This window comes from Haliotis rufescens, unplaced genomic scaffold, assembly GCF_023055435.1.
Source record: "Haliotis rufescens isolate VD_foot unplaced genomic scaffold, xgHalRufe1.0.p SCAF_43, whole genome shotgun sequence".
Taxonomy (NCBI): domain Eukaryota; kingdom Metazoa; phylum Mollusca; class Gastropoda; order Lepetellida; family Haliotidae; genus Haliotis; species Haliotis rufescens.
The window spans coordinates 2,460,637-2,485,587 of NW_025964146.1; the positions used below are offsets into that span (position 1 = coordinate 2,460,637).

At 41.7% G+C, this 24,951-nt stretch overlaps 1 protein-coding gene across 3 annotated transcripts; it reads right to left on the reverse strand.

The window, feature by feature from the left end:
- Positions 1-794: 794 nt before the first annotated feature.
- Positions 795-16,591, reverse strand: LOC124151167. 3 transcript variants are annotated; one of them, XM_046523528.2, is made up of 3 exons: positions 16,406-16,588; positions 6,414-6,490; positions 795-2,017 (listed from the first exon to the last, which is right to left on the reverse strand). In XM_046523528.2, the coding sequence occupies exon 3, from the start codon at positions 2,002-2,004 to the stop codon at positions 874-876; it is 1,131 nt and encodes a 376-aa protein (XP_046379484.2). In that variant the 5' UTR covers positions 2,005-2,017; positions 6,414-6,490; positions 16,406-16,588; the 3' UTR covers positions 795-873. The 3 variants fall into 3 exon arrangements, with proteins under 3 accessions (XP_046379484.2, XP_046379485.2, XP_048239000.1); XM_046523529.2 differs by lacking the exon at positions 16,406-16,588 and adding an exon at positions 9,436-9,630; XM_048383043.1 differs by lacking the exon at positions 6,414-6,490 and having other exon boundaries at positions 16,406-16,591.
- Between the last annotated feature and the right edge of the window lie 8,360 nt (positions 16,592-24,951).

The following is a 24,951-nucleotide window of genomic DNA, read 5'->3' on the forward strand; positions in this document are numbered from 1 at the left end:
CCAGATTAAACATAAACTTAGAGAAAGGCCATTTGATGTTCTAATACATGCTGTAATCTTAGAATACATTTAAACAAGTTACTGTATCGAACGCGCTGGCAAAATGTATAAACACACATAAAATCTACCTGTTTTGATAACGTGCATATTTCTGTATGATGGCATTCAAGGAGAAAAAACGGTCAGTTGTAGAATAATCATTTCCCAATCCGGCTTTATATTCACTAGTAATGCTGCTATTATGACACCATGTCTGCAGGCGAGATGTTAAGATGGATGTAAACGCCTTACAAAGAAGTGTATATCGCCAGCTATAGCCGATGAATTCCACTACCTGTTAAAATGTGAAGTGTTCCGTGAATCTAGATCTGAACTTATCTCAAATGAATACACGCAATTTCCGAATAAAATACAAATACAAAAAATGTTGAGCACCAGAAATGTAAAAGAAATCAAGAACCTTGCAAAATCCATATGTATAATAGATATATACCTTTAAGTGTAACGGTGTATGTGTGTGTGTTTTATGCAAGTGTTTCTGTTTAAATGTTCGTACAAAATTTCAAGCAAAATGTTTATCGCCAAATATTTGTAAAGTATAACCGACATCTTGTTAAATATTAATTATGTTAAGAAACCTGTTCTCCTGTACCACCGTGGGTGATTCTTTTTTTGGAGAAATAAATGAAAATGAAATGAAATATAATATATTAGTAAGAAGAGGCAATGTTCCCAGTCGTCTAAGGCGACAACAGTGTCTGAGGAAAAACATTCAACAAGTCAAACCATGATGATTCACATATCATAAAAATAATACTTTTATTTAAATCATGCTTGAAGCGTATCCAATTTGAACAACAGCATTTTCATATATCATGGTCCTGAGTTCCGTGAAAAAGCGTCCTCTTCACCGAACGCTAACAAGCTGTTTCTCATCCGCCCAACCCAACTGTCTGCCATGTCACTATAGGGAATGGTTATCTTCAACATCTGATCTGTATCAGGACCCCAGTTCTGTAACCTGCTACCCCAGTAATGCAGCATCCGCAGCTCTTCTGGATCCGCCGACATGACGCGCATCTGACGTAACATCGTCCCACGATGGATATCAGGCCGCACACAACAAGGCTGAAAAATTGGCTTCACTAATTTATTTGCTGGACCAGGCGTCGACCGTTTGATTCTATCAACAGTTATATTTCTGGTTTTATCCCCTTGTCCAAGCATGAGGAAGTTAGGCATAGATATTTCAGCAACTTCTGGGTATTTGTGTTGGACGTCCTTGAGGTATAGCTGAAGGAACTTCTCCCGCTTATCCTGGAGATGGTAGGGGTATTCATCCATATCAACTGATGTCATCCAAGTAGATTTAGAGCCTTCTGCTTCCACCCACTTCTTGTAGCATTGAACCTGAGCTTGCATCGCATCATGTGTGTATATTCTACTGTAGGACACAAGGCCGAGAGTTATATATCGATGGAGTTGTCTCCCCATGTCATTATCCCCGACGTGCCAGTGATCACATATGTAAAAGTGTTCTACACCCGCTAGAAGCATATAATGCAACCACTGCTTCAACTCCCGTATTGTCCATTTAGCCTTATCGGCATGATACAGTCGAACCATCAACACATGGCTGAGATAAAATTTTGTCTTTGGTCGATCTGTAAGGATACTTGTGTATAATTCTCTTTGCCACAAAGGAGGAATGCGACCAGAGTCTAATGTTTTTTCGAAGTTCAACACAAACGTATTCTGCCCGCCATTCCTTGTGTCATTCCCATCACGTTGTGTGTCGTTCATGACGTTTTCTTTCAGTTTCGAATCAGAGGGAACGATTTCAGACTCTGTTTTTCGGTTCATGTTTGATGGAACCTGGTGGATGTGACTTCCGTGTGCTCTAGAAAGTCCATGTTTGGTGAGAACCTTGACTTGCAGGTAGACAAATACACTGACGATGGTGGCAGCCACAACGAGAAACGCTCGGGTGTAGAAACGACGCATTTCATTCTAGAATCTGCAATGAGAATCAAAACAAGGGTTACAACAGTAATACACAAGATAACTTTGATCCAAATGATCAACACGGCGCGAAGAAATGTTGTTGCATAAGTACCTATTAAAGCAGGTATCCTCACTGTCATAAGGCTCACACATATAACCCAGAAGGTAAAAGATATTGTAATTTGCATGTGGTACCTACAGAAGCAGTAATGAGTACATTACACATTCGAGTTTAAAACATAAGCCTACAGGATATGCTGGACAGAAACCTTTAAAACTAAATACACAATAGATAGTAAGCTGACCAGAGAAACTAAAGCAGACAGACAAAATAATTTTATGCAGAGTGCAAATGCATGGGTCAGAACCTGGCCTGACCCAGTAAGGTGGCTATCTTAAATGCAGGGTGAAGGGCTAGGCTGATTGTATTGAGGGCTTGTATAAGTCTAAATGTTTGTCGTGTTTGTCGTTTTTCTAGTGTGCCGTACGTGAAGTCTAAAACTAAAATGAAACACCTAAAATATCCAACTTACATGTACAAATACTTAAAACTTGACTTTGCCACATTTGTACAGTAAACTAGTCATATGTTTTCACAACAATGACTACCTGAACATTTGGTATTGTTTTCAAGGAACAAGAGATATTAAGTTGACACAATCATAGTGGCATACATGACACATGTATAACATTTTAACTGAATCTAATGGCAAAAATACTCTTTTGTCGGTACTTTTTCTAAAATCGAACGAACAATTATGGCAGTGACACAATGAATGGACGGAAAGGCATAAGAGAGTTGATTATCTACAGTGGTAATATTATTAATATTCTTTTCATAATCCTTTTTTGAAAGTAATAACATTGTTGCAATATTATTTTACGATGAACTAGATCAGTGGAGACATGCAGATATTGTTAACATTGAAACCTGCAACGTTATCAGTAGGTAGTTTTTATACAACCATGAATCATACTTCTCAGTGAGAGTTACCTCCCTGGAGCGTACTTCGTGGTTACTCCTGGTGAGGTGAGGTGAAATTGGGTTTAACGTCGCGTCCAAGATTATCGCACTTATATAGCGACGTGCATGCACGTGTATGTGTGTGTGTGGCTGCTTGTACTAGTCCGGACTGATGCCGATTTATAGTGCTAGCTCACTGAGATACCATGCCGCAGTTTAACATGAATACCCCACTCAGACACAGTATACTGACTCCGAGCCGACCAGTCCTTGTTTTAGCCCCTTAATGCCGAGCGCCAGACAGGGTAACAACAAGTACAATCTTTTAACGTCTTTTTGTATGACGCGGCCCGGGATCGAACCCTGGACCTTCCGCTCTCCGGGCGGACGCTCTACCACAAGACCACGGAGGCGGTCGGTTACTCCTGGAGACTGACACGTCAATTATTCACATAAAGTGTACACGGCAATTATTCACATTGTACTAAAGCGCCCATACCCCGTTACTCGGAAACGGGGTAATCGTTTCCCGCCTGTCCATGACAGTGTTTGCCTCCCTTTGATCATTGAGCCCGACCAACACAGTATTTATTGTAATAGCTTCTCAAGCCAAAAACAATTAAAGCAATGATCGAAGTCACTGTAAGTCAAAAAGCGACTGCTCAATTGTATAAAGGTATGCAGGAAGATAGAGAGGTAGACCAAGGATGGAATTTTGTCCTTAAAATAAAAGAGGTTCAAACCAATCTCACTCACTCCTACATCTAGCTGACACGCCGAGATAACTTACATACTGTACAAAGCGAACCTTTCGAACTAATAAATCCTGTTCAAACCCTGTCCGTTCCATAATGTGATGTCAGCTGCGGTGAGTTAGTATACTCGTTTTAGCAATATTCCAGCAATATCACAACAGGGTACACCGGAAATATGGCGTGACTAGCAAACGCTTTTATCACTAGATTATCCCACCGCCTAGACTTGCACAAGTCTCGAGAGCAATAAATTATTGGTTTAAATCATAATTTCCAGATTACGTAAATAATAAGAACAAGTTGTTCTGGAGTATTGTCCACATAATTATCTAGACTTGCCTATTGGGAGGCGATAATAACTACACATTCATGGACTTATCTTTCAGTACAGCCTTGGAGCAAGGCTACCCCCCGCCCCCAGCCACAGAGTTATCGAAACTATCGTAGACACAGTGGATGCTCGGATAGGGAAGTATGACAGGAAGCTGGCTGTATCCTGGGGAAGGGGTCTCTACGTCATAGGTTGTAAACTTTAGCATGGTAAAACATGGCGAGAATAGAGCTTGAGTTCATTGAGGAATAATTTGAGGGACATTCGAAATTCGGATATTGGAACACAAAGCTGCAATATCACGAGCCTGTCCACTCGCATTTTCAGACAATTGTACATTTATTTCTAGAATGGGATCGCGAAGTTGTGACAATGTCTCTTACAGTACTCCATACATTGCACTTTGGTATTCCACACATTACAATGTGACTAAACACAGAGTGGTTTCGCAGGTCAATCACAAACATATGGCACAGTCATTTTAATAAACTATGGAAGAGAATATGCAAAAAGTTGATGGTTCAGGGTGAGTGAGTGAGTGAGTTGGGTTCAACGCCGCTTTTAACAGTATTCCAGTTATATCACGGCGTGTCAGCTTAATGTGGGAGGAAAGCCCGAAGTGATGCAGGTCTCAGACGTTTACCACTTAGGTGAAACCCACAAGCACGGGTATGGTGCTGACAAACCTTGAAAAATAATTGGGGCGAACCGGGATTCGAACCCACAATCATAGTTTTCTGGCTAACGCACGAGACGCAGTTCTGCACAACGAATCGCGGCTCCTTAGACGACTCGGCTGGCCGTGATATAATACGAGGATGCCATGCGATATTGGACTTGGAAAAATCAATCTGCCTCGACTGAATGAATCACCGTTCATAACAGTGCTTATGGTGTACCTATGGCTATCCTCAAGTAACCACACCCATCAATACTATCTGGTAGTGCATAGGCGTCATGTCTGGCCCTCGTCGAGCGCTGGGATATTAAAAATAAATTTAATTAATCTTGGAAATAATGTACAAATATGTTTGGCAAAAAAAGGAATTAAATTATTCACTGGGTGGCAAATGGCTTTTGGCACCTCCTTTGAATTGAAGCAGATATACAAACATTCACTGGCCAAAGGATCGCGCTCCTTTTAGCGTCACTGTTATTTCCTACATACACATACATTCCAACTTGTACTCATATAACGGTGTATTGTGCATAAAGGGAATTAATTCCATTGGGACGTATTTTGGTCACATGTTACATCCAGTCTTTGGTTATCGCTCAATGTCTTCCTTTAAAATTGAAGTGCATATGATCATTGTGAGCTGTTTGTTTATGTTTTCAGAGAAGGAAAATGAACAATATCTTATAACTCATGTTCGGAAGCCGAATATTTACTCCTGACCACGGCTAGCGATGCTACTGTTTCGGAGTAACCAGACAAGGTTACGCCCCGTGAGTAGGACAATGGCGACAGACACATGTTATCCATATGCGCATATGTCCTGCACATGCCCCACATCAACGACTCGACATGGGTGTAAACCACGATTCCTTTGCATCGACTCAGCTTCAAACACTGTTGATAATGTCGGTAGCAATGTACATTATAAGCAAACGCTTTATGACCACGGTTATAATTTTTTGGTAAATGACGTTGACAAAATAATATCTGCTTTAATGGTAATAGTAATAATGATCATGAGATAGTAGGGGTGAGAAAAGTGTAAAGGGTAGGGGCAAGTAACAGAGGTTCGTCTATTTGGGTGGGGCAAGTGACAGAGGTTGGTCTGTCTGGTTGGGGCAAGTAACAGAGGTTCGCCTGTCTGGTTTGGGCAAGTATCAGAGGTTCGTCTGTTTGGGTGGGGCAAGTAACAGAGGTTCGTCTGTTTGGGTGGGGCAAGTGGCAGAGGTTCGTCTGTCTGGGTGGGGCAAGTGACAGAGGTTCGACTGTTTGGGTGGGGCAAGTGACAGAGGTTCGACTGTTTGGGTGGGGCAAGTGACAGAGGTTCGACTGTTTGGGTGGGGCAAGTAACAGAGGTTCGTCTGTTTGGGTGGGGCAAGTAACAGAGGTTCGTCTGTTTGGATGGGGCCGTAACAGAGGTTGGTCTGTTTGGGTGGGGCAAGTAACAGAGGTTCGTCTGTTTGGGTGGGGGAAGTGGCAGAGGTTCGTCTGTCTGGGTGGGGTAAGAGACAGAGGCTCAACTTTGGGGTAAGACAGATGACTGAGGTTTGACAGTTTAGTTGGTGCAAGTAAGAGAAGTTGGTCTGTTTGGGAGGGCCAATTGAAAGAGGTTTGTAGGGCGAATCTCATTATTTTACGTCAACAGATACATGAGTAACATTATAACAAATGAGTGCTTACCTCATACGCTCATCTTATATCAGCTTCATCTTTCTGTCTGGCGACACCTGCGCCAGGCTTGCGATTCGTAGCGCACACTGCAAGACGACAGAACGTGTCTATCAGGGACCGTCTCAAAAATGTAACAACTAATATACACAAACGACCCCGTTACCCTATCGACGCTTATGTTTATACATTGAAGGCACTTGCCACGGTCAATGTCATGTATGATGAGTGCATCCCTGCACCCATAAGAAGTCAAAATAGAATGAAAAACCCATACCATGTTAGCGTGTAAAAAAACGTAATACCTCACCTTACATTTGGTTATAAGGCTCAGTCGTGTCTCTGTTATAAGGCTTAGTAACGTCTAGCGTTATTGAGCATATTGTTTAGCCGACTCCATCTACGTTCAAGCAGGCATATCGAAATATTTAGCCAACATCCTGGATGGACATCATAACACTTACACTAAACCATCCTCCTTAGACTTGAATTACAGTTAACTACGGTTAAAACGAACTCGAGGGGACCACGAATTTTAGTTCGTAATAACCGTAGTTCGTTATAAGCAAACACACAGCATATATACAACAAATGGTCGGGACTAAAAAATAAGTTCGTTATATCGGTCAGTTCGTTATAAGCCTGTTCGTTATAAACGTAGTTTACTGTACATGAATAAATAAATGAATAATAATCACTATTTTTACCTTAAAGGACGTAGACCCTTATTTATACACAATAATATTTAGTACGTCCAACTTCATGGTTACATACAGCCATACAACAACCAGCTGTGTCGCGGAATAAAATAGTTCCTCAAAACGAGAGGTGATATGAGCTTATGTATGCTCAACATGCTCAACAAGGACAACTTTTGTAGTTTCTGTAAACAAATGTACTCAATTAATAAACGATACTACGACAGTTTCGATGTGCATTTCTTCCTTTTATTCATTAGGATGGCCACATTAAGCTGACACGCCGTGATATAACTGGAATACTGTTAAAAGCGGCGTTAAACCCAACTCACTCACTCACTCACTCATTAGGATGGGTCGTAGCGAGGATATTCGTGAACACTTATGCAGTCAAACTTTCTGACGTTTCTCAATGTATACTGAAACGCTGATTAAAGGGTCTAAATGAACGCCACTGTATGTTTCAAGAGAAGTCACGCCATTCAGAACACAATACAAGCCACAGAGAAACCACCATCCAGCCACAAGCCAGAACCATCAGGAGCAGTGTACCACTTCAAGAGAAGTCACGCCATTCAGAACACAATACAAGCCACAGAGAAACCACCATCCAGCCACAAGCCAGAACCACCAGGAGCAGTGTATCACTTCAAGAGAAGTCACGCCATTCAATACACAATACAAGCCACAGAGAAACCACCATCCAGCCACAAGCCAGAACCACCAGGAGCAGTGTATCACTTCAAGACAAGTCACGCCATTCAGAACACAATACAAGCCACAGAGAAACCACCATCCAGCCACAAGCTAGAACCATCAGGAGCAGTGTACCACATTCCGTGCAATTGTGGACAAGCTTACATAAGAGAAACATCCAGGCCCCCCAAAACCCGAATTAAAGAACATCAAATCTCAGTCTCCAAAGATGACTGTAAATAAGCTGTATCTATCTATCTATTGCTTTTCCCCCCATAAAATATATGTATTCCACAGTCATGGTGCATGACTAAACTGCGTTGGAAGTGACTACTATTTAAGACATTAAACAGTTTAGCCAACTGGTCTATCAATGTACAAGATACAATAAGTTATGACTTTTGTTTGTTTTGAATTGTTTTATAAAAGTGAGGAGTTCATTAGATGCTATTTATTTTTGAGATTGTCACATATATGCATATCTCTTTTTCTGTTAGCGTTGTAAATATTCCTGAAGGGGTTTGTTAGCTTCTCAGGATCATTATAATTAATTTTTAATATTATTCAAAAGTTTCCAGAAAAGTTTCCACTTGTTCCAGCTGAGTTTGTTTATATACATGTCGTTTTGTTATGAGTAACTTTTTTATTTTTTGGGTGCAAAAGAGAACCCATTATTAATTGATATATTGTTTTCTTATTGAACACATGATATTTTGCCTCCATATTACATTTTGGCTCTTAACATTCAACATCGTACCATTGTTCTTTTTAGTACATTTGATTTTTTTACAAGGCTTTGTTGATAATTTGTTGACAGTTTGTAAAATATCATAGAAGGCACCAACGAGTGGTTCACATTCAGAACTATCTTGTGAGCTGGATGGTAACATCAAATTGTTTATGACAGTTTGAATATTTAAGCTAGAAGTAGCATGTTCAACACATGTGTAACTATTGGAATGCCATCGTCTTCTATCCCTGTATTTAGTAAAGGTTACAATTGTGGCCCTATGGAAAAATATGCCAATTATATGAAAACATATATTTAAAGCACTTAATGCAGAAAGGAACATATACATATCATGATTGTAATGTTAATAGACATTTTGACCTTTCATATGTGTCATTCACATATATCCTATAACTACCATTCTTTTTTCTCCCCACTTCGTTTAAAAAGAGCAAACCCAACTCATTGAGTTTCTACACTGTGCTTACCATCAGCATAAATGTAAAACATGTGGTCTAATGGAGGCTGACGGTCACTGGTGCTCTACATGGTCCAGCTATGCAGTGTGGGCGATATGGCAGGAGGTACCATATAACCTGATTTTGATGGTATCGCTACAATTTACCCAGAAGTATTTAACAAAATCCAGATCTCTAAGAAGAATTTCGCCATCATGACCAAGAGTGAAGAAGGAGAGAGATTGTATAGATAAACTCCTTTAATGTATTTTATACTTTTGACACGTTCCCTATAGTGCCATCACTACAACGAAGGTCATTTTGCCCGATAAAACAATAACAGCCGTTAGAGCTTCCGCGGTCCAATAATATTAATAAAACATCAATATTAATTATAATAAAGGAAGGAAGCAAACATATTAATCAGTCCAATTAAGTATGAAATCACTCACGAACTGAAACATTCCAGGTGGCACAATCAGACGGCTATTTACGTATACATCGACGGTGTGATGTTGCTGAGGTTGCAGCTGCTGCACAACGTCCGATACAATGTCGATTTCGGTGCTATGAACAATGGAGTGAGCTGTACAGAATTGTGACTTGAAGGGGCAAGCCTGTGGTCGATACGGTGGGGTTTTGAGTTATTGTAGCCACACGACCCTCCCTGGCTCTGGTTTGTTTGTTTGTTTGTTGTTTAACGCCGAACTCAGCAATATTCCAGCTGTATGATAGCGGGCTGTAATAATCGAGTCTGGACCACACGATCCAGTGATTGACATGAAGAAAATCGATCCACACAATTGGGATAAATGACATGCATCAACCAAGTCAGCGAGCTCGACCACCCGATCCCGTTAGTCGCAATTTACGGCAAGCATGGATTGCTGAAGACCTATTCTAACACGGATCTTCACGGGTCTCATTGGTTCTGGACAAGCATGGATTGCTGAAGACCTATTCTAACACGGATCTTCACGGGTCTCATTGGCTCTGGACAAGCATGGATTGCTGAAGACCTATTCTAACACGGATCTTCACGGGTCTCATTGGTTCTGGACAAGCATGGATTGCTGAAGACCTATTCTAACACGGATCTTCACGGGTCTCATTGGCTCTGGACAAGCATGGATTGCTGAAGACCTATTCTAACACGGATCTTCACGGGTCTCATTGGCTCTGGACAAGCATGGATTGCTGAAGACCTTTTCTAACACGGATCTTCACGGGTCTCATTGGTTCTGGACAAGCATGGATTGCTGAAGACCTATTCTAACACGGATCTTCACGGGTCTCATTGGCTCTGGACAAGCATGGATTGCTGAAGATCTTTTCTAACACGGATCTTCACGGGTCTCATTGGTTCTGGACAAGCATGGATTGCTGAAGACCTATTCTAACACGGATCTTCACGGGTCTCATTGGCTCTGGACAAGCATGGATTGCTGAAGACCTATTCTAACACGGATCTTCACGGGTCTCATTGGTTCTGGACAAGCATGGATTGCTGAAGACCTATTCTAACACGGATCTTCACGGGTCTCATTGGTTCTGGACAAGCATGGATTGCTGAAGACCTATTCTAACACGGATCTTCACGGGTCTCATTGGTTCTGGACAAGCATGGATTGCTGAAGACCTATTCTAACACGGATCTTCACGGGTCTCATTGGCTCTGTACAAGCATGGATTGCTGAAGACCTATTCTAACACGGATCTTCACGGGTCTCATTGGTTCTGGACAAGCATGGATTGCTGAAGACCTTTTCTAACACGGATCTTCACGGGTCTCATTGGCTCTGGACAAGCATGGATTGCTGAAGACCTATTCTAACACGGATCTTCACGGGTCTCATTGGTTCTGGACAAGCATGGATTGCTGAAGACCTATTCTAACACGGATCTTCACGGGTCTCATTGGTTCTGGACAAGCATGGATTGCTGAAGACCTTTTCTAACACGGATCTTCACGGGTCTCATTGGTTCTGGACAAGCATGGATTGCTGAAGACCTATTCTAACACGGATCTTCACGGGTCTCATTGGTTCTGGACAAGCATGGATTGCTGAAGACCTATTCTAACACGGATCTTCACGGGTCTCATTGGTTCTGGACAAGCATGGATTGCTGAAGACCTATTCTATCACGGATCTTCACGGGTCTCATTGGTTCTGGACAAGCATGGATTGCTGAAGACCTATTCTAACACGGATCTTCACGGGTCTCATTGGTTCTGGACAAGCATGGATTGCTGAAGACCTATTCTAACACGGATCTTCACGGGTCTCATTGGCTCTGGACAAGCATGGATTGCTGAAGACCTATTCTAACACGGATCTTCACGGGTCTCATTGGCTCTGGACAAGCATGGGTTGCTGAACACCTATTCTAACACGGATCCTCACGGGTCTCATTGGCTCTGGACAAGCATGGAGATCCGAGCATGCCTGGGCCTGGGTGTACGTGTATGTCATAGTGTTTCATTCAGTGTTTGTAGGCCATCGGCTCAATGTACGAATCTGCACAAATATACATAATATAATATGACAATCGTATAATATGTACAATGCAGACTTGTGTTTATAGCAAGTTACATATTTCGATAATGATGACCTTCCTTGACATATATGGCACAATTTACAAAGGTATTTGTAGCCTTACAGTTTTATAATTTGTTATAACGCATTCTTTGTGACATATTTGTATAACTTGGAATATAAATATTTTTTAACATTGCACACGCTGGGCTTTGAAACAGAAAATTCATATTCAATATTATTACAGTTACAAATCTTTCAAATTTGATTTATAATTTTAGTTTCTCTACTTCTAATATAACACCTTAATGGTAGCTCATGCAATATAAGTAAACATAAATAACTGCTGCCCTATTACCTTGATATTTGTTGCATGATATTTTAATTTAACATCAAAGGACTTAATGTGGTTATAATATTCAAAAACGTAATGACTATTAAGTGTTTCCTGTATTGTTTGTTTCTTCGGTGTATGAGTGAGTGAGTGAGTGAGTATGGTTTTACGCCGCTTTTAGCAATATTCCAGCAATATCACGGCGGGGGACACCAGAAATGGGCTTCACACATTGTACCCATGTCGGGAATCGAACCCGGGTCTTCGGCGTGACGAGCTAACGCTTTAACCACTGGGCTACCCGACCGCCCCGGTCGGTGTATGACGGACGTATGTGGACGTATATTGATGTGTAGGAGCGTGCACGTGGGATGGTGGTAGGATGGATGTTACTAAGTTGTAGCAGGATCACTCGGGGTACATGAGGGTTTATGCGTCCCGCGTTAGGTTTCTATCAAGATCACGTTAACCAATCAGAACCATCATTCCGAAATGGAGGTATGCTAAATGCACATATCCATTTTGACTCTCTGTCGACAATCATCTGTTTTGTGCTAACCTACTGCAATTTATTTGCCCAGTAAGAAACAAGGGCAAAATCGAGTTTTATTTATAATCAAAATCACGTTACCAATATTTGTTTAACCCCAAGCTCCACCAACACACCTCGCTTCCGGAATATCCTCGCGACCTACTCAGCTGAATTATTTGTACAAACGTCCCTGTTCAAATATCATGTCCCAGCGTAAGTCAAAGAAAAAATATTGGCTCAGGTTCTTCTTAGATATCTTGAAATGAAATTAATTAAGATATTAAGGAATTGACATGTTAAATCCAGTGTGGGACATTTTCGTTTCACCGTGTAGGCGTGTAGGCCACTGTTTGTAATTGACACTGCCCTGTAAGGGTTCAAGTTACATTTTCAAAGAAGATTGTTTATCACACATGACACGACATTGTAGGCCAAGGTGCACACAGCCGACTCGGGAGCCTGGCTGTCAAGTGGCTGACTCATGGTAAGCGATACCTGGATTGGATAACCGTCACGTCATGCGTACTGTTTCACTGTCACACGATCTGTTTCACTGTCACATATTGTATGTTTCACTGTCAAATATTGTCTGTTTCACTGTCACACATTGTCTGTTTCACTGTCACACATTGTCTGTTTCACTGTCACATATTGTCTGTTTCACGGTCAAACATTGTCTGTTTCACTGTCACACATTGTCTGTTTCACTGTCACACATTGTCTGTTACATTGTCTGTTTCACTGTCACACATTGTCTGTTTCACTGTCACACATTGTCTGTTTCACTGTCACATATTGTCTGTTTCACTGTCACACATTGTCTCTTTCGTTGTCTGTTTCACTGTCACACATTGTCTGTTTCACTGTCACACATTGTCTGTTTCACTGTCACACATTGTCTGTTTCACTGTCACACATTGTCTGTTTCACTGTTGCATATTGTCCGTTTCACTGTCACACGATCTGTTGTTTCACTGTCACACATTGTCTGTTTCACTGTCACATATTGTCTGTTTCGTTGCCAACATTGTCTGTTACACTGTCACACATTGTCTGTTTCACTGTTGCATATTGTCCGTTTCACTGTCACACGATCTGTTGTTTCACTGTCACACATTGTCTGTTTCACTGTCACATATTGTCTGTTTCGTTGCCAACATTGTCTGTTACACTGTCACACATTGTCTGTTTCACTGTCACACATTGTCTGTTACACTGTCACACATTGTCTGTTTCACTGTCACACATTGTCTGTTTCACTGTCACACATTGTCTGTTTCACTGTCACACGTTCTGTTACACTGTCACACATTGTCTGTTTCACTGTCACACATTGTCTGTTTCACTGTCACACATTGTCTGTTTCACTGTCACACATGGTCTGTTTCACTGTCACACATGGTCTGCTACAATGTCACAAACACTTGCCTGTCAGAAACAACGTCAGTTTCATATGTCGAATGACTCGGCTTATTCTGTTTCCATAGTAGAACGTCCACCTCCGCGGGGCGCGAGTCTTATCACATCTTTGATGATACGGACGTTTGAGATTGTACGAGCTCTTCAAGTGGAACCGATTTTGCACCTGGGGCATTTCCACTCGATCAACACCAATGCAACTATAACTCCGGGCCATTCACTCGCAATTTCATTAGTTTATGATAGTGAGACCACTCGGGGATATAGGCGGTCATAAAAGGACAATAATGGGCAATATATATTATGCAAATATCTTTTTCACGAGAACACGCGGAAGGTATTAACCTCGGGGACTATTTTCCCCTGGGATTGTAATTAAAAAGTGATTTGGCAGAGTAAATTCTTTAACGTGTTGCTTTCAGCTTGGCTAGGTACGTTCTCACCAGTTTTCATCACAGTGTGTTAGTTGGATTTAACGCCGCTTTTAACAGTATTACAGTAATATCACGGCGTGTCAGCTTAATGTGGGAGGAAAGCCCAACGTGATGCAGGTCTCAGACGTTTACCACTTCGGTGAAACCCACGAGCACGGGTATGGTGCTGACAAACCTAGAAACATAATCGGGGCGAACCGGGATTCGAACCCACAATCATAGTTGAACACCACTTGGCAATGACTGAACTTCTTTTTCACCCTTTAAATTTACCTTGATGAAAGAACAATTTCACAAAACACACGTCTGTGGCCAGCAGGATTCGAACCCGCGAAGTACCGAAGGCTAACGAATGTAGTCTTCTGCTACGGCGGGATGAAATGAATCACGTGGAATTAACAATGACATGTTTACTGACGTCAAACGATCAGTCATTCCGATCATGAACGGGTATATTTGCGCTCGGTATTAAAAAAAATAAACGACAGGCCGGTTCGGAGTCAGTATCTGAATATAATGCGTGGGTATCCAAGACAAACTACAGCATGGTATGTCAGTGGGCTTATGTTGCTTTGTGTTAGACTTCCACACGTAACCCACTACACCTCTTCATTAACTTCTAGGGGCGGCCGGGTAGCCTAGTGGTTAAAGCGTTCGCTCGTCACGCCGAAGATCCGGGTTCGATTCCCGACATGGGTACAATGTGTGAAGCCCATTTCCGGTGTCCCCCGCCGTGATATTGCTGGAATATTGCTAAAAGCGGCGTAAAACCAAACTCACTCACTCACTCACTGAACTTGTTGTTATTATGTTTGATATGATTTCCACGCGTACCCCACTCCACCTCTTCATTAATTTCTATGTACCTTTCGTGACTATCACAAAGTTGAGGATGAAACTCACGTTTTGATCAATTGTGAAACATATTCAGATCTTAGATTTGAATAAGGCAACAAAGCGTTTTATACTGAATGACCCGACCCTTGTAGGAATCGGTCTCACGTTGACTAAACTGTCTTCATAACGTAGTGAGTGAGTGACTGAGTTTGATTTTACGCCGCTTTTAGTAATATTCCAGCAATATCACGCCGGAGGACACCAGAAATGAGCCATAACGTAGTGTCATGTGTCAGTTCCATCAGTTGTCGCAACTGCATCCTCCATGTATAAACGTTGGAATACTTTCTCCTGAATACTTACCCAGGCCCGATTTTGGGTTTTTGATCCTATTATCGTGATATTGGCATTATGCAACTAATCAGTACCCACTCTTACATCAAATATTAATATGTGCAACTATTGCTTCGCGGAGCAACACATATTTGCATTTGTATCCTTTTAAAGCACATCCAATGCTTTCAGTTTATTTCATGTATTTTTTATTTATTATTTTTATTTATCTAATTACTTGCTTTTTTGTGTCTTTTAGGCCATTTCGGCCAGACAACATGTATAGGTTACTGTATTTATATAAATGATTACGGTATGGTCTGGGACACAATAATAAACTATATTCTTATCTTATCTCACTATAAAACCGGCCAAGTCCGGTCTTATACAAGCCGTGCACGAGAGTCGCAAAAAGGTGAGCTAATCTGAAACACGACGCTAGAGCCCGTATCACCTCACCTGTTTGTGGAGGGTGTGCAGTAAGGCTGTGGTTACAAATGCATGTCAGGTGACGTGTGACTTTCACCTCCACCCGCCCTGTTGTACACTCTTTGTCGCCTCTCCTTTGTTCCCTCCAGGTCAGGGCCCTCTTGCACAAAGCGATCTTAGCGCTAAGATGATCGTAACTCCCATACTTTAACATAGGCTTACAATAGTCTTGGCGCTAAGATCGCTTTGTGCAAGTGGGCCCAGGTCCCTAGGTTACCTGTATCTCCACTAAGATGAGGAGAGACTAGCCTAGACCGACACGCGGTGTCAGTGTGTAACACCCATGGAGCATTTATACATCCAGGAGCCATATTTACGCAGCGAGACAGACAATGACTGCTCATGCACAATAGTTGTGTAATATCAGGATTTAATGTAACTGTCACAAACCCAGTATGGATGATAAAATACAACGATCTTCCACAAACTAACACAACGGTCTTCAATCCTTCTGGGTGGAATCACATGCAATGAAACTGCAGAAAAGGTAGCAGTTATTATACTTACAGAACAAGTCCTGGTCCGGAAAGACCACTCAGTACATCCTCAGCTGTATATATGTACTCCCAGCGGAGCGAGGTCTACTGCAGGGGTGTGTTATATGCCCTTGTGTTTCTGTAATAAATGTGCAGCTCGCTTCAAGACAGCGCTCCTGTAGCTTCGGGTTAGTACGTGCCACGCATCAGTGAACACTTGAAAGAGCGACACACCTAAAGTTGGGATGGACGACCTCTGGTTATGAAGTTTATATTGATGCAATCAAAATGCACCTGAGAAACTACCGTCACATTTTTCATTTGCTGCACTTGAGATACCTAAACTGTCATTTTATTTGAATGCATTTTAATAAAAAATGGGCGTAGAATTGTAATTGATATTCGTACGATGTACGTTACTGTTTTTCACAGTCAAACGATCTCCGATTCAATATAAATGAAGGTCAAATGGTAATTGATATGTGAATATTGTTTTCCTGTGGCTGAAATATTGAAATGTAAGTGTGACAGCTGTATTATATCAAAGTCCAACCTCATGAGCACAGTCTTTATTCAACATTCTTTGTGAATTTAGAAAATATTTAAGAGAGAGAGAGAGAGAGAGAGAGAGAGAGAGAGAGAGAGAGAGAGAGAGAGAGAGAGAGAGAGAGAGAGTAACTGTGCTTCATATTTTGTTTATACAGTTGTGTACATGTTGACAAAACATATACCTGGTAACAGGTGTAGAACTCAATTAACGAGTGTGATCGGCTTCATGCAGCGGCGATGTATTGACGACACCAGATAATTGAAAACAGCCTGGCTGAGCTTGCGTAACAGCCTGGCTGGTTCGTTGTCCTGCTGTAAACGTAGTTCCATATCATCCCAGGCATGTTCTATGTGGGAGAGGTCTGGGTACACCAGCTGGCCATGGCAGTACAGCAATGTAATGGTGCCTAAAAGAATTTGTTATAGCACATGCAACATGCGGGCCATCTTCCCTGGTCAAGGGCGTTAACTGACTCTAAAATTCCAATTTCCAACCTTGCCGAACTAGGCTGGAATTAACGAGTTATACTTTGGCTGGACTAACGAGTCTAATCAAAATCGCGTAACGAAATCGACATTCGGTTCATAAATAACATGGCGACTGCCGTGCAGATTTCGGCCCGACTGTGGAATTTGAAGAGCATGTGTGTCAACTGGGCGTTGACGATTATTTTCCAACTCTCGTTTTATTTCAATAAAAATCTTGATTATCGATCAGATCGTCTTGACTGGGCGCCGCCATTTTGCTTGCATCAAATGCAATTGATAGGAGGAGTGGAACCTGATTGGTCAATAAGGGAGACATAGCAGGAACATTACTCGTAATAGCAACTGCCTAGTTCGGCAAGGGTGGAAACTGGACATTTACAGTCAGTTAACTTCCTTGTGTCGGGCAAGTGTGGGCATTATCCTGTGGCAACCTGACGTTACATCTCTCCATTTGCACAAAGGGTAGAACATAATCTCGAACGATGTCGTACCGGAAAAAAGATGAGTTCTGACCTCCCAAGAGTTGCGATGCTATGAACCATGACACAACGATAATAATAGTTAGGTACTACTCATATTTGCTCGCTTATATAAAACCATTTTTCGTTATCTCATGTCTGCGCATCCCCTCCCCAATTGAAATTCAATTAATTAGGAGATAAACATACTGTTATACCAGTCTAAAATACACTCAATATTGTTCCAATATTTTCAGTAAATATAAGCGAATTCTGATATAGTTATTAACTAAATATAAATGGAATTAAAATATTTATAAAAGTTTCATTACCTACAGTATATCTATAAGCAATTAAATCTTGTAGACGTTCACGTGTCAGACTGAACACTGACAGCTACATAGCGGGCTACAGTGAAGTTAGATGGACGTATCCATCAAATTAAACCCATCGCGCTCAGTGAATTCTATTGTCCAACGGCCGCAGTCACATCGGCGTAGAAGCTATTATTATGTAATAATACAGCATCATTACCTCGTGACGTATCGTCGGTCAAGATTTAGATGAAGACAATGCATAATTCACCGACCGGGGAATCATTCAAAGTAAAAATGTACGAGGCGATTACTATAAAAGTCAAGCATCTCCACTGGTCAGTACACAACACAACTGACAGTAAACTGCTTGACTGTAATCGTTCCTCTTCTTCTTATTAAGGTAGAATCAAGTTCCCAAACACGGGACAAAAGCGTGGCCGTATTTCTAGGTGTATTTCGTAAATATCTACTTTGATTTACATGAAATGAATTACCCCTTCACACCTACTGCCTCTTATCACAAGCCTAAAAACGCCATATAAAGCTTTCACTTTCTCTCATGTATTTACATGTATTTCTCAATGATTGTAAATTAACGTTCTGTCGTTGAACAACCATTGCAGGGATTCTACACAGCAGGGATTCTACAATTGCATCATAAATATCCGTCCTCACGCGGAGTCTGCAGCAAACAAGAGATGAACATGCTTTCCCAAACTACCGAGTAGTGAGATGCCGTGGTAGTTAGTGGATCATCAGGACAATATAGAACGGGGCAATTGCTGTAGGCCATATATCCGGGTAGGTACCCGTGCCTTGGGTTTATACATCCACAAGGACAAAATGTGGGACCATACACCCAGAAAGGTATACACGTATATACCCAGACATACAAACACGCATACACCCAGACATGCATACACCTATACATACATATACCAAGACATGCAAACACCCAGACATGCATACACCTAGACATGCATACACCCAGACATGTATACACCTAGACATGTATCGACTAGACATGCATACACCTAGACATGTATCGGCTAGACATGCATACACCCAGACATGCATACACCCAGACATGCATACACCCAGACATGTATACATCCAGACATACATACACCTAGACATGCATACACCCAGACATGCATACACCTAGACATGCATACACCCAGACATACATACACCTAGACATGTATACACCCAGACATGCATACACCTAGACATGCATACACCCATACATGCATACACCCAGACATGCATACACCTAGACATACATACACCTTGACATACATACACCTAGACATGCATACACCCAGACATGCATACACCTAGACATGCATACACCCAGACATGTATACACCTAGACATGTATCGACTAGACATGCATACACCTAGACATGTATCGGCTAGACATGCATACACCCAGACATGCATACACCCAGACATGCATACACCCAGACATGCATACACCCAGACATACATACACCTAGACATGTATCGGCTAGACATGCATACACCCAGACATGCATACACCCAGACATGTATACACCCAGACATGCATACACCCAGACATGCATACACCTAGACATACATACACCTTGACATACATACACCTAGACATGCATACACCAAGACATGCATACACCTAGACATGCATACACACAGACATGTATACTCCTAGACATGCATACACACAGACAAGCATACACCCAGACATGCATGCACCCAGACATGCATACACCCAGACATGCATACACCTAGACATACATACACCCAGACATGCATACACCTAGACATGCATACACACAGACATGTATACTCCTAGACATGCATACACCCAGACATGCATACACCCAGACATGCATACACACAGACAAGCATACACCCAGACATGCATACACCTAGACATGCATACACCCAGACATGCATACACCCATACATGCATACACCCAGACATGCATACACCTAGACATACATACACCTTGACATACATACACCTAGACATGCATACACCCAGACATGCATACACCTAGACATGCATACACCCAGACATGTATACACCTAGACATGTATCGACTAGACATGCATACACCTAGACATGTATCGGCTAGACATGCATACACCCAGACATGCATACACCCAGACATGCATACACCCAGACATGCATACACCCAGACATACATACACCTAGACATGTATCGGCTAGACATGCATACACCCAGACATGCATACACCCAGACATGTATACACCCAGACATGCATACACCCAGACATGCATACACCTAGACATACATACACCTTGACATACATACACCTAGACATGCATACACCAAGACATGCATACACCTAGACATGCATACACACAGACATGTATACTCCTAGACATGCATACACACAGACAAGCATACACCCAGACATGCATGCACCCAGACATGCATACACCCAGACATGCATACACCTAGACATACATACACCCAGACATGCATACACCTAGACATGCATACACACAGACATGTATACTCCTAGACATGCATACACCCAGACATGCATACACCCAGACATGCATACACACAGACAAGCATACACCCAGACATGCATACACCTAGACATGCATACACCCAGACATGCATACACCTAGACATGCATACACCTAGACATGCATACACCTAGACATGCATACACCTAGAAATGCATACACCTAGACATGTATACACCTAGGCAAGGTGTTGTTAGATAAACAAGAATTCTGCATTTTAGATTTTTATCAAACGGCTTCAACTGAAATCAGGGCACGTGCAGGAAAACCCCGTCTCTATTTCTCCAAGCGTGAATATATTTCCTTGTTTGAGATCGTATCCTTGTCACATTCCAGAGGTTTCTGTCTTACCAGGTGGATAATTTAGATCAAAGTGTCAGTTTAAGGTGGACATACCATTACATGGCTTCCACAAACAAAGTAGGCCTTGTTTGCATAATCACACGCGTAGCCTCAATGTTGAAACGTTTCAGGCATGTATTTAGGACGCAAACGTGTGATAAAATGTACATTTAACTATGTTTCCAAGCTTTTCAGCTGTGTATGCACACATTCTGCTGAACCAGGCGTGTCGACACTCGAGCAGCCATAAGCCATTGCTGAACGTGTACAGAGAGTTGCCATCGATTATTCTGAACGTTAACTTGACCAGTTGTATATTATGTTGTGGGATATAATAATTAAGAATGTGTTAATAACAACATTACACCCATCCACGCTCCCGCATCCCACTCCACATCGACCCCGTCCCCGACAGAATTGGATAACAGCGCCCTGAAACCGATAAAATTCAATATAAACGCCCAATAATTAGTAAAGCAGAGTGAGTGAGTGAATATGGTTTAACGCCGCTTTTAGCAATATTCCAGCGATGTCACGGCGGGGGACACCAGACATGGGCTTCACACATTGTACCAATGTCGGGAATCGAACCCGGGTCTTCGGCGTGACGAGCGAAGGCTTTAACAACTAGGCTAAGCCCCACCCCCAGCCCCCCCACACCCCCACCCCCCACACCCTACCCCAACCCCCCAGATACACCTTGTGTAAGAAGTATGTGAATGCGTAACTATTATTTTACGCCGCTTTAGCAATATCCCAACTATATCAAGGTGGGAACACTGGAAATGCAGTATTACCACCTTTGCTCAAAAGTTTTTTGATCAACATTCTGGGTCAGAGCAAAGCTTTCCAAACATTTTATGGTAGACATGTGGAGCTCATTTCCAAATTTGACGCACCAGTGACAAAAATGATTTCCGATGCAATTACATGTTTTGACGTGTACCATACATTCCCCTGTTTCGTTGAGGTGAACTGTAGACTTTCCTTTGCATGTGATGGTGACGACTGGCACCGGTGGAGCCATGATGGTAGCCATAATACCAGGTGTTAGCGATGATTAACACCTGGTATCATCGCTATTTGATAGTGATTCATAAACACATGCTGGACACATAGTTGCAATCGGACAAAGGTCCAAAGGTCTCTGTTTTTAGCTGAAATTTCTTATGAATATGAAAAGGGATGTGTCCTTTGTATTTATATGAATTATTCTGTTTGATAGTTCTGTAACTGTAACGAACATATGAATAACGTGACATCCATAAACTACAGGCCTGTTGACACTTTAACCACAAAGCCTCCCCATCACTACATATTTACGACTGAGTAAAAGTGTTTATCATCCAAAACTGGCTCCATCGGGAGATATCGCTTGGGTGAGATCAAACGATATCTACATTGTAGATATCGCTGCAATGAAATTGCATCACAATGCTTTGCAGACCATTGTGACTTCATTGCGTCACAATCAAATGACATCACTAATGGCTCTGCTGCTGAGGCTGTTATGATTCATACCTTTGGAAAAAGGAAATTCACTGACATGAAAATTACATTGGGCCTACTACGCCGGTGTCGGAGGCTTAAATCACTCCAGAGTAAGATGAACATGTATTGATACAGATCCCCGAAATCGTTAAATCGCCCTTAAACAGATAGAATTCAGTATAAACGCCCAATAAATAGTAAAACAAAGCTCAGGAATGGACTATGGTAAGCATTTGAGTAAACTCTGCAATATGTCTGTAAGATTATCTTGTGATAACCAATAAGTTGGTTTGTGTAAAGAATATGTGAATGCGTATTATTTTACGCCGCTTTAGCAATATCCCAGCTACATCAAGGTGGAAACACTGGAAATGCAGTTGTTTGATCAACATTCCAGGTCACAGCAAAGCTTTCCAAACATTTTATGGTGGACATGTGGAGGTCTTTTCCACGTTAGACGCACCAATGACAAAAGTGATTTCCGATGCAATTACATGTATTGACTTCTACCATACATGCCCCTGTTTCGTTGAGGTGAACTGTAGACTTTCCTTTGCATCCTTTGTAGTGATACAGATTCTCGAAATCACGACCACATGTTGAGGGTGGTTCTGGATTCATATGTGTGAAAAAGAGACGAAACAACAATTTGTATTCAATATACACATCCTACATCACCAACCACATACGCCTCTAATAAAGTTATAAATATATACAAAAGCACACCTGAGTATACAATCAAACACGGACAGTAACATACCACTCCAGAGTATACAATGAAACACGGACAGTAACATACCACTCCAGAGTATACAATCAAACACGGGCAGTAACATACCACTCCAAAGTACACAATCAAACACGTACGGTAACATACCACTCCATAGTATACAATCAAACACGGACAGTAACATACCACTCCAGAGTATACAATCAAACACGGACAGTAACATACCACTCCAGAGTATACAATCAAACACAGACAGTAACATACCACTCCAGAGTATACACTCAAACACGGACAGTAACATACCACACCAGAGTATACAATCAAACACAGGCAGTAACATACCACTCCAGAGTATACAATCAAACACGGACAGTAACATACCACACCAGAGTATACACTCAAACACGGACAGTAACATACCACTCCAGAGTATACAATCAAACACAGACAGTAACATACCACTCCAGAGTATGCAATCAAACACGGACAGTAACATACCACACCAGAGTATACACTCAAACACAGACAGTAACATACCACTCCAGAGTATACACTCAAACACGGACAGTAACATACCACTCCAGAGTATACAATCAAACACGGACAGTAACATACCACTCCAGAGTATACAATCAAACACGGACGGTAACATACCACACCAGAGTGATTTGGGCCTGGACTGAGAGTGTTTTGAGCCTATGATCTGATTCTTGTAACTTTGAGACTGTGTTGAAAATAGCAGAAGACTTAAACTACAGATGGTACCTGTTGACAGGCACACGCGATATGAGTTCATGGTACATGTGTATGTTATGTAAAGAACATACAGAATTCAACGTGACTTTAACTACTTGAGAGCTGACACTTTTTACAGTAAAACATCCTTTTAGAATGGCAACGGGCGATTGATGTCATGTGATAATTTTATTTTAATTTTCTCGTCGGAAGAGACAGAATGTCGGATTGAGTGAGTGAGTATGGTTTTACGCCGCTTTTAGCATTATTCCAGCAATATCACGGCGGGGGACACCAGATATGGGCTTCACAATTGTACCTATGTCGGGAATCGAACCCGGGTTTTCGGCGTGACAAGCGAACGCTTGAATGTCGGATTGGACAGATCGGATTTGTCAGAGTCTACTGTGCGATCTCATACAATATCAAGTATACTAGTCTATATTAAATACATGTGCAGTCAGGGAGTGATTACACACTAAAGCATCAAGCCGGAACAGGAAGATGCTGCCTTCAGTGAATCTGATATTCACAGACAGCTAATGTTTCCGCAGATATATATATTTCAGTACTGACATAATAATTTCTTAGGTATTCTGAAATTATGCCTCGAACTGTAGGACTTTCGTATGTGTGCATAATGAAGCAATATACACGAAAATTGTGTGTGGCGATAAACTATGTTTTGTGAGTAAAGCCTTGGGTCAACAACGTAATTTCAAATCCCAGCTCTTTGGTATGTATGAACACGGATGATGGTCGTTTAAATTTGTTTTTTTAAATGTTATGCTCTTTGGTCACCACACGATAGCATTGCCTTTTACGTCGTGCTTTGCCTTCGTCGGCGATGACCGTATATATAGCATTTTGTACATGTAAAAACAACACTATCACACTTTCTAAAATTCCAAATGTGGAATG

Excerpts from the sequence above, each read along its gene's own strand:
- LOC124151167 (XM_048383043.1), bottom strand. The coding sequence starts at position 2,004 with ATGCGTCGTTTCTACACCCGAGCGTTTCTCGTTGTGGCTGCCACCATC.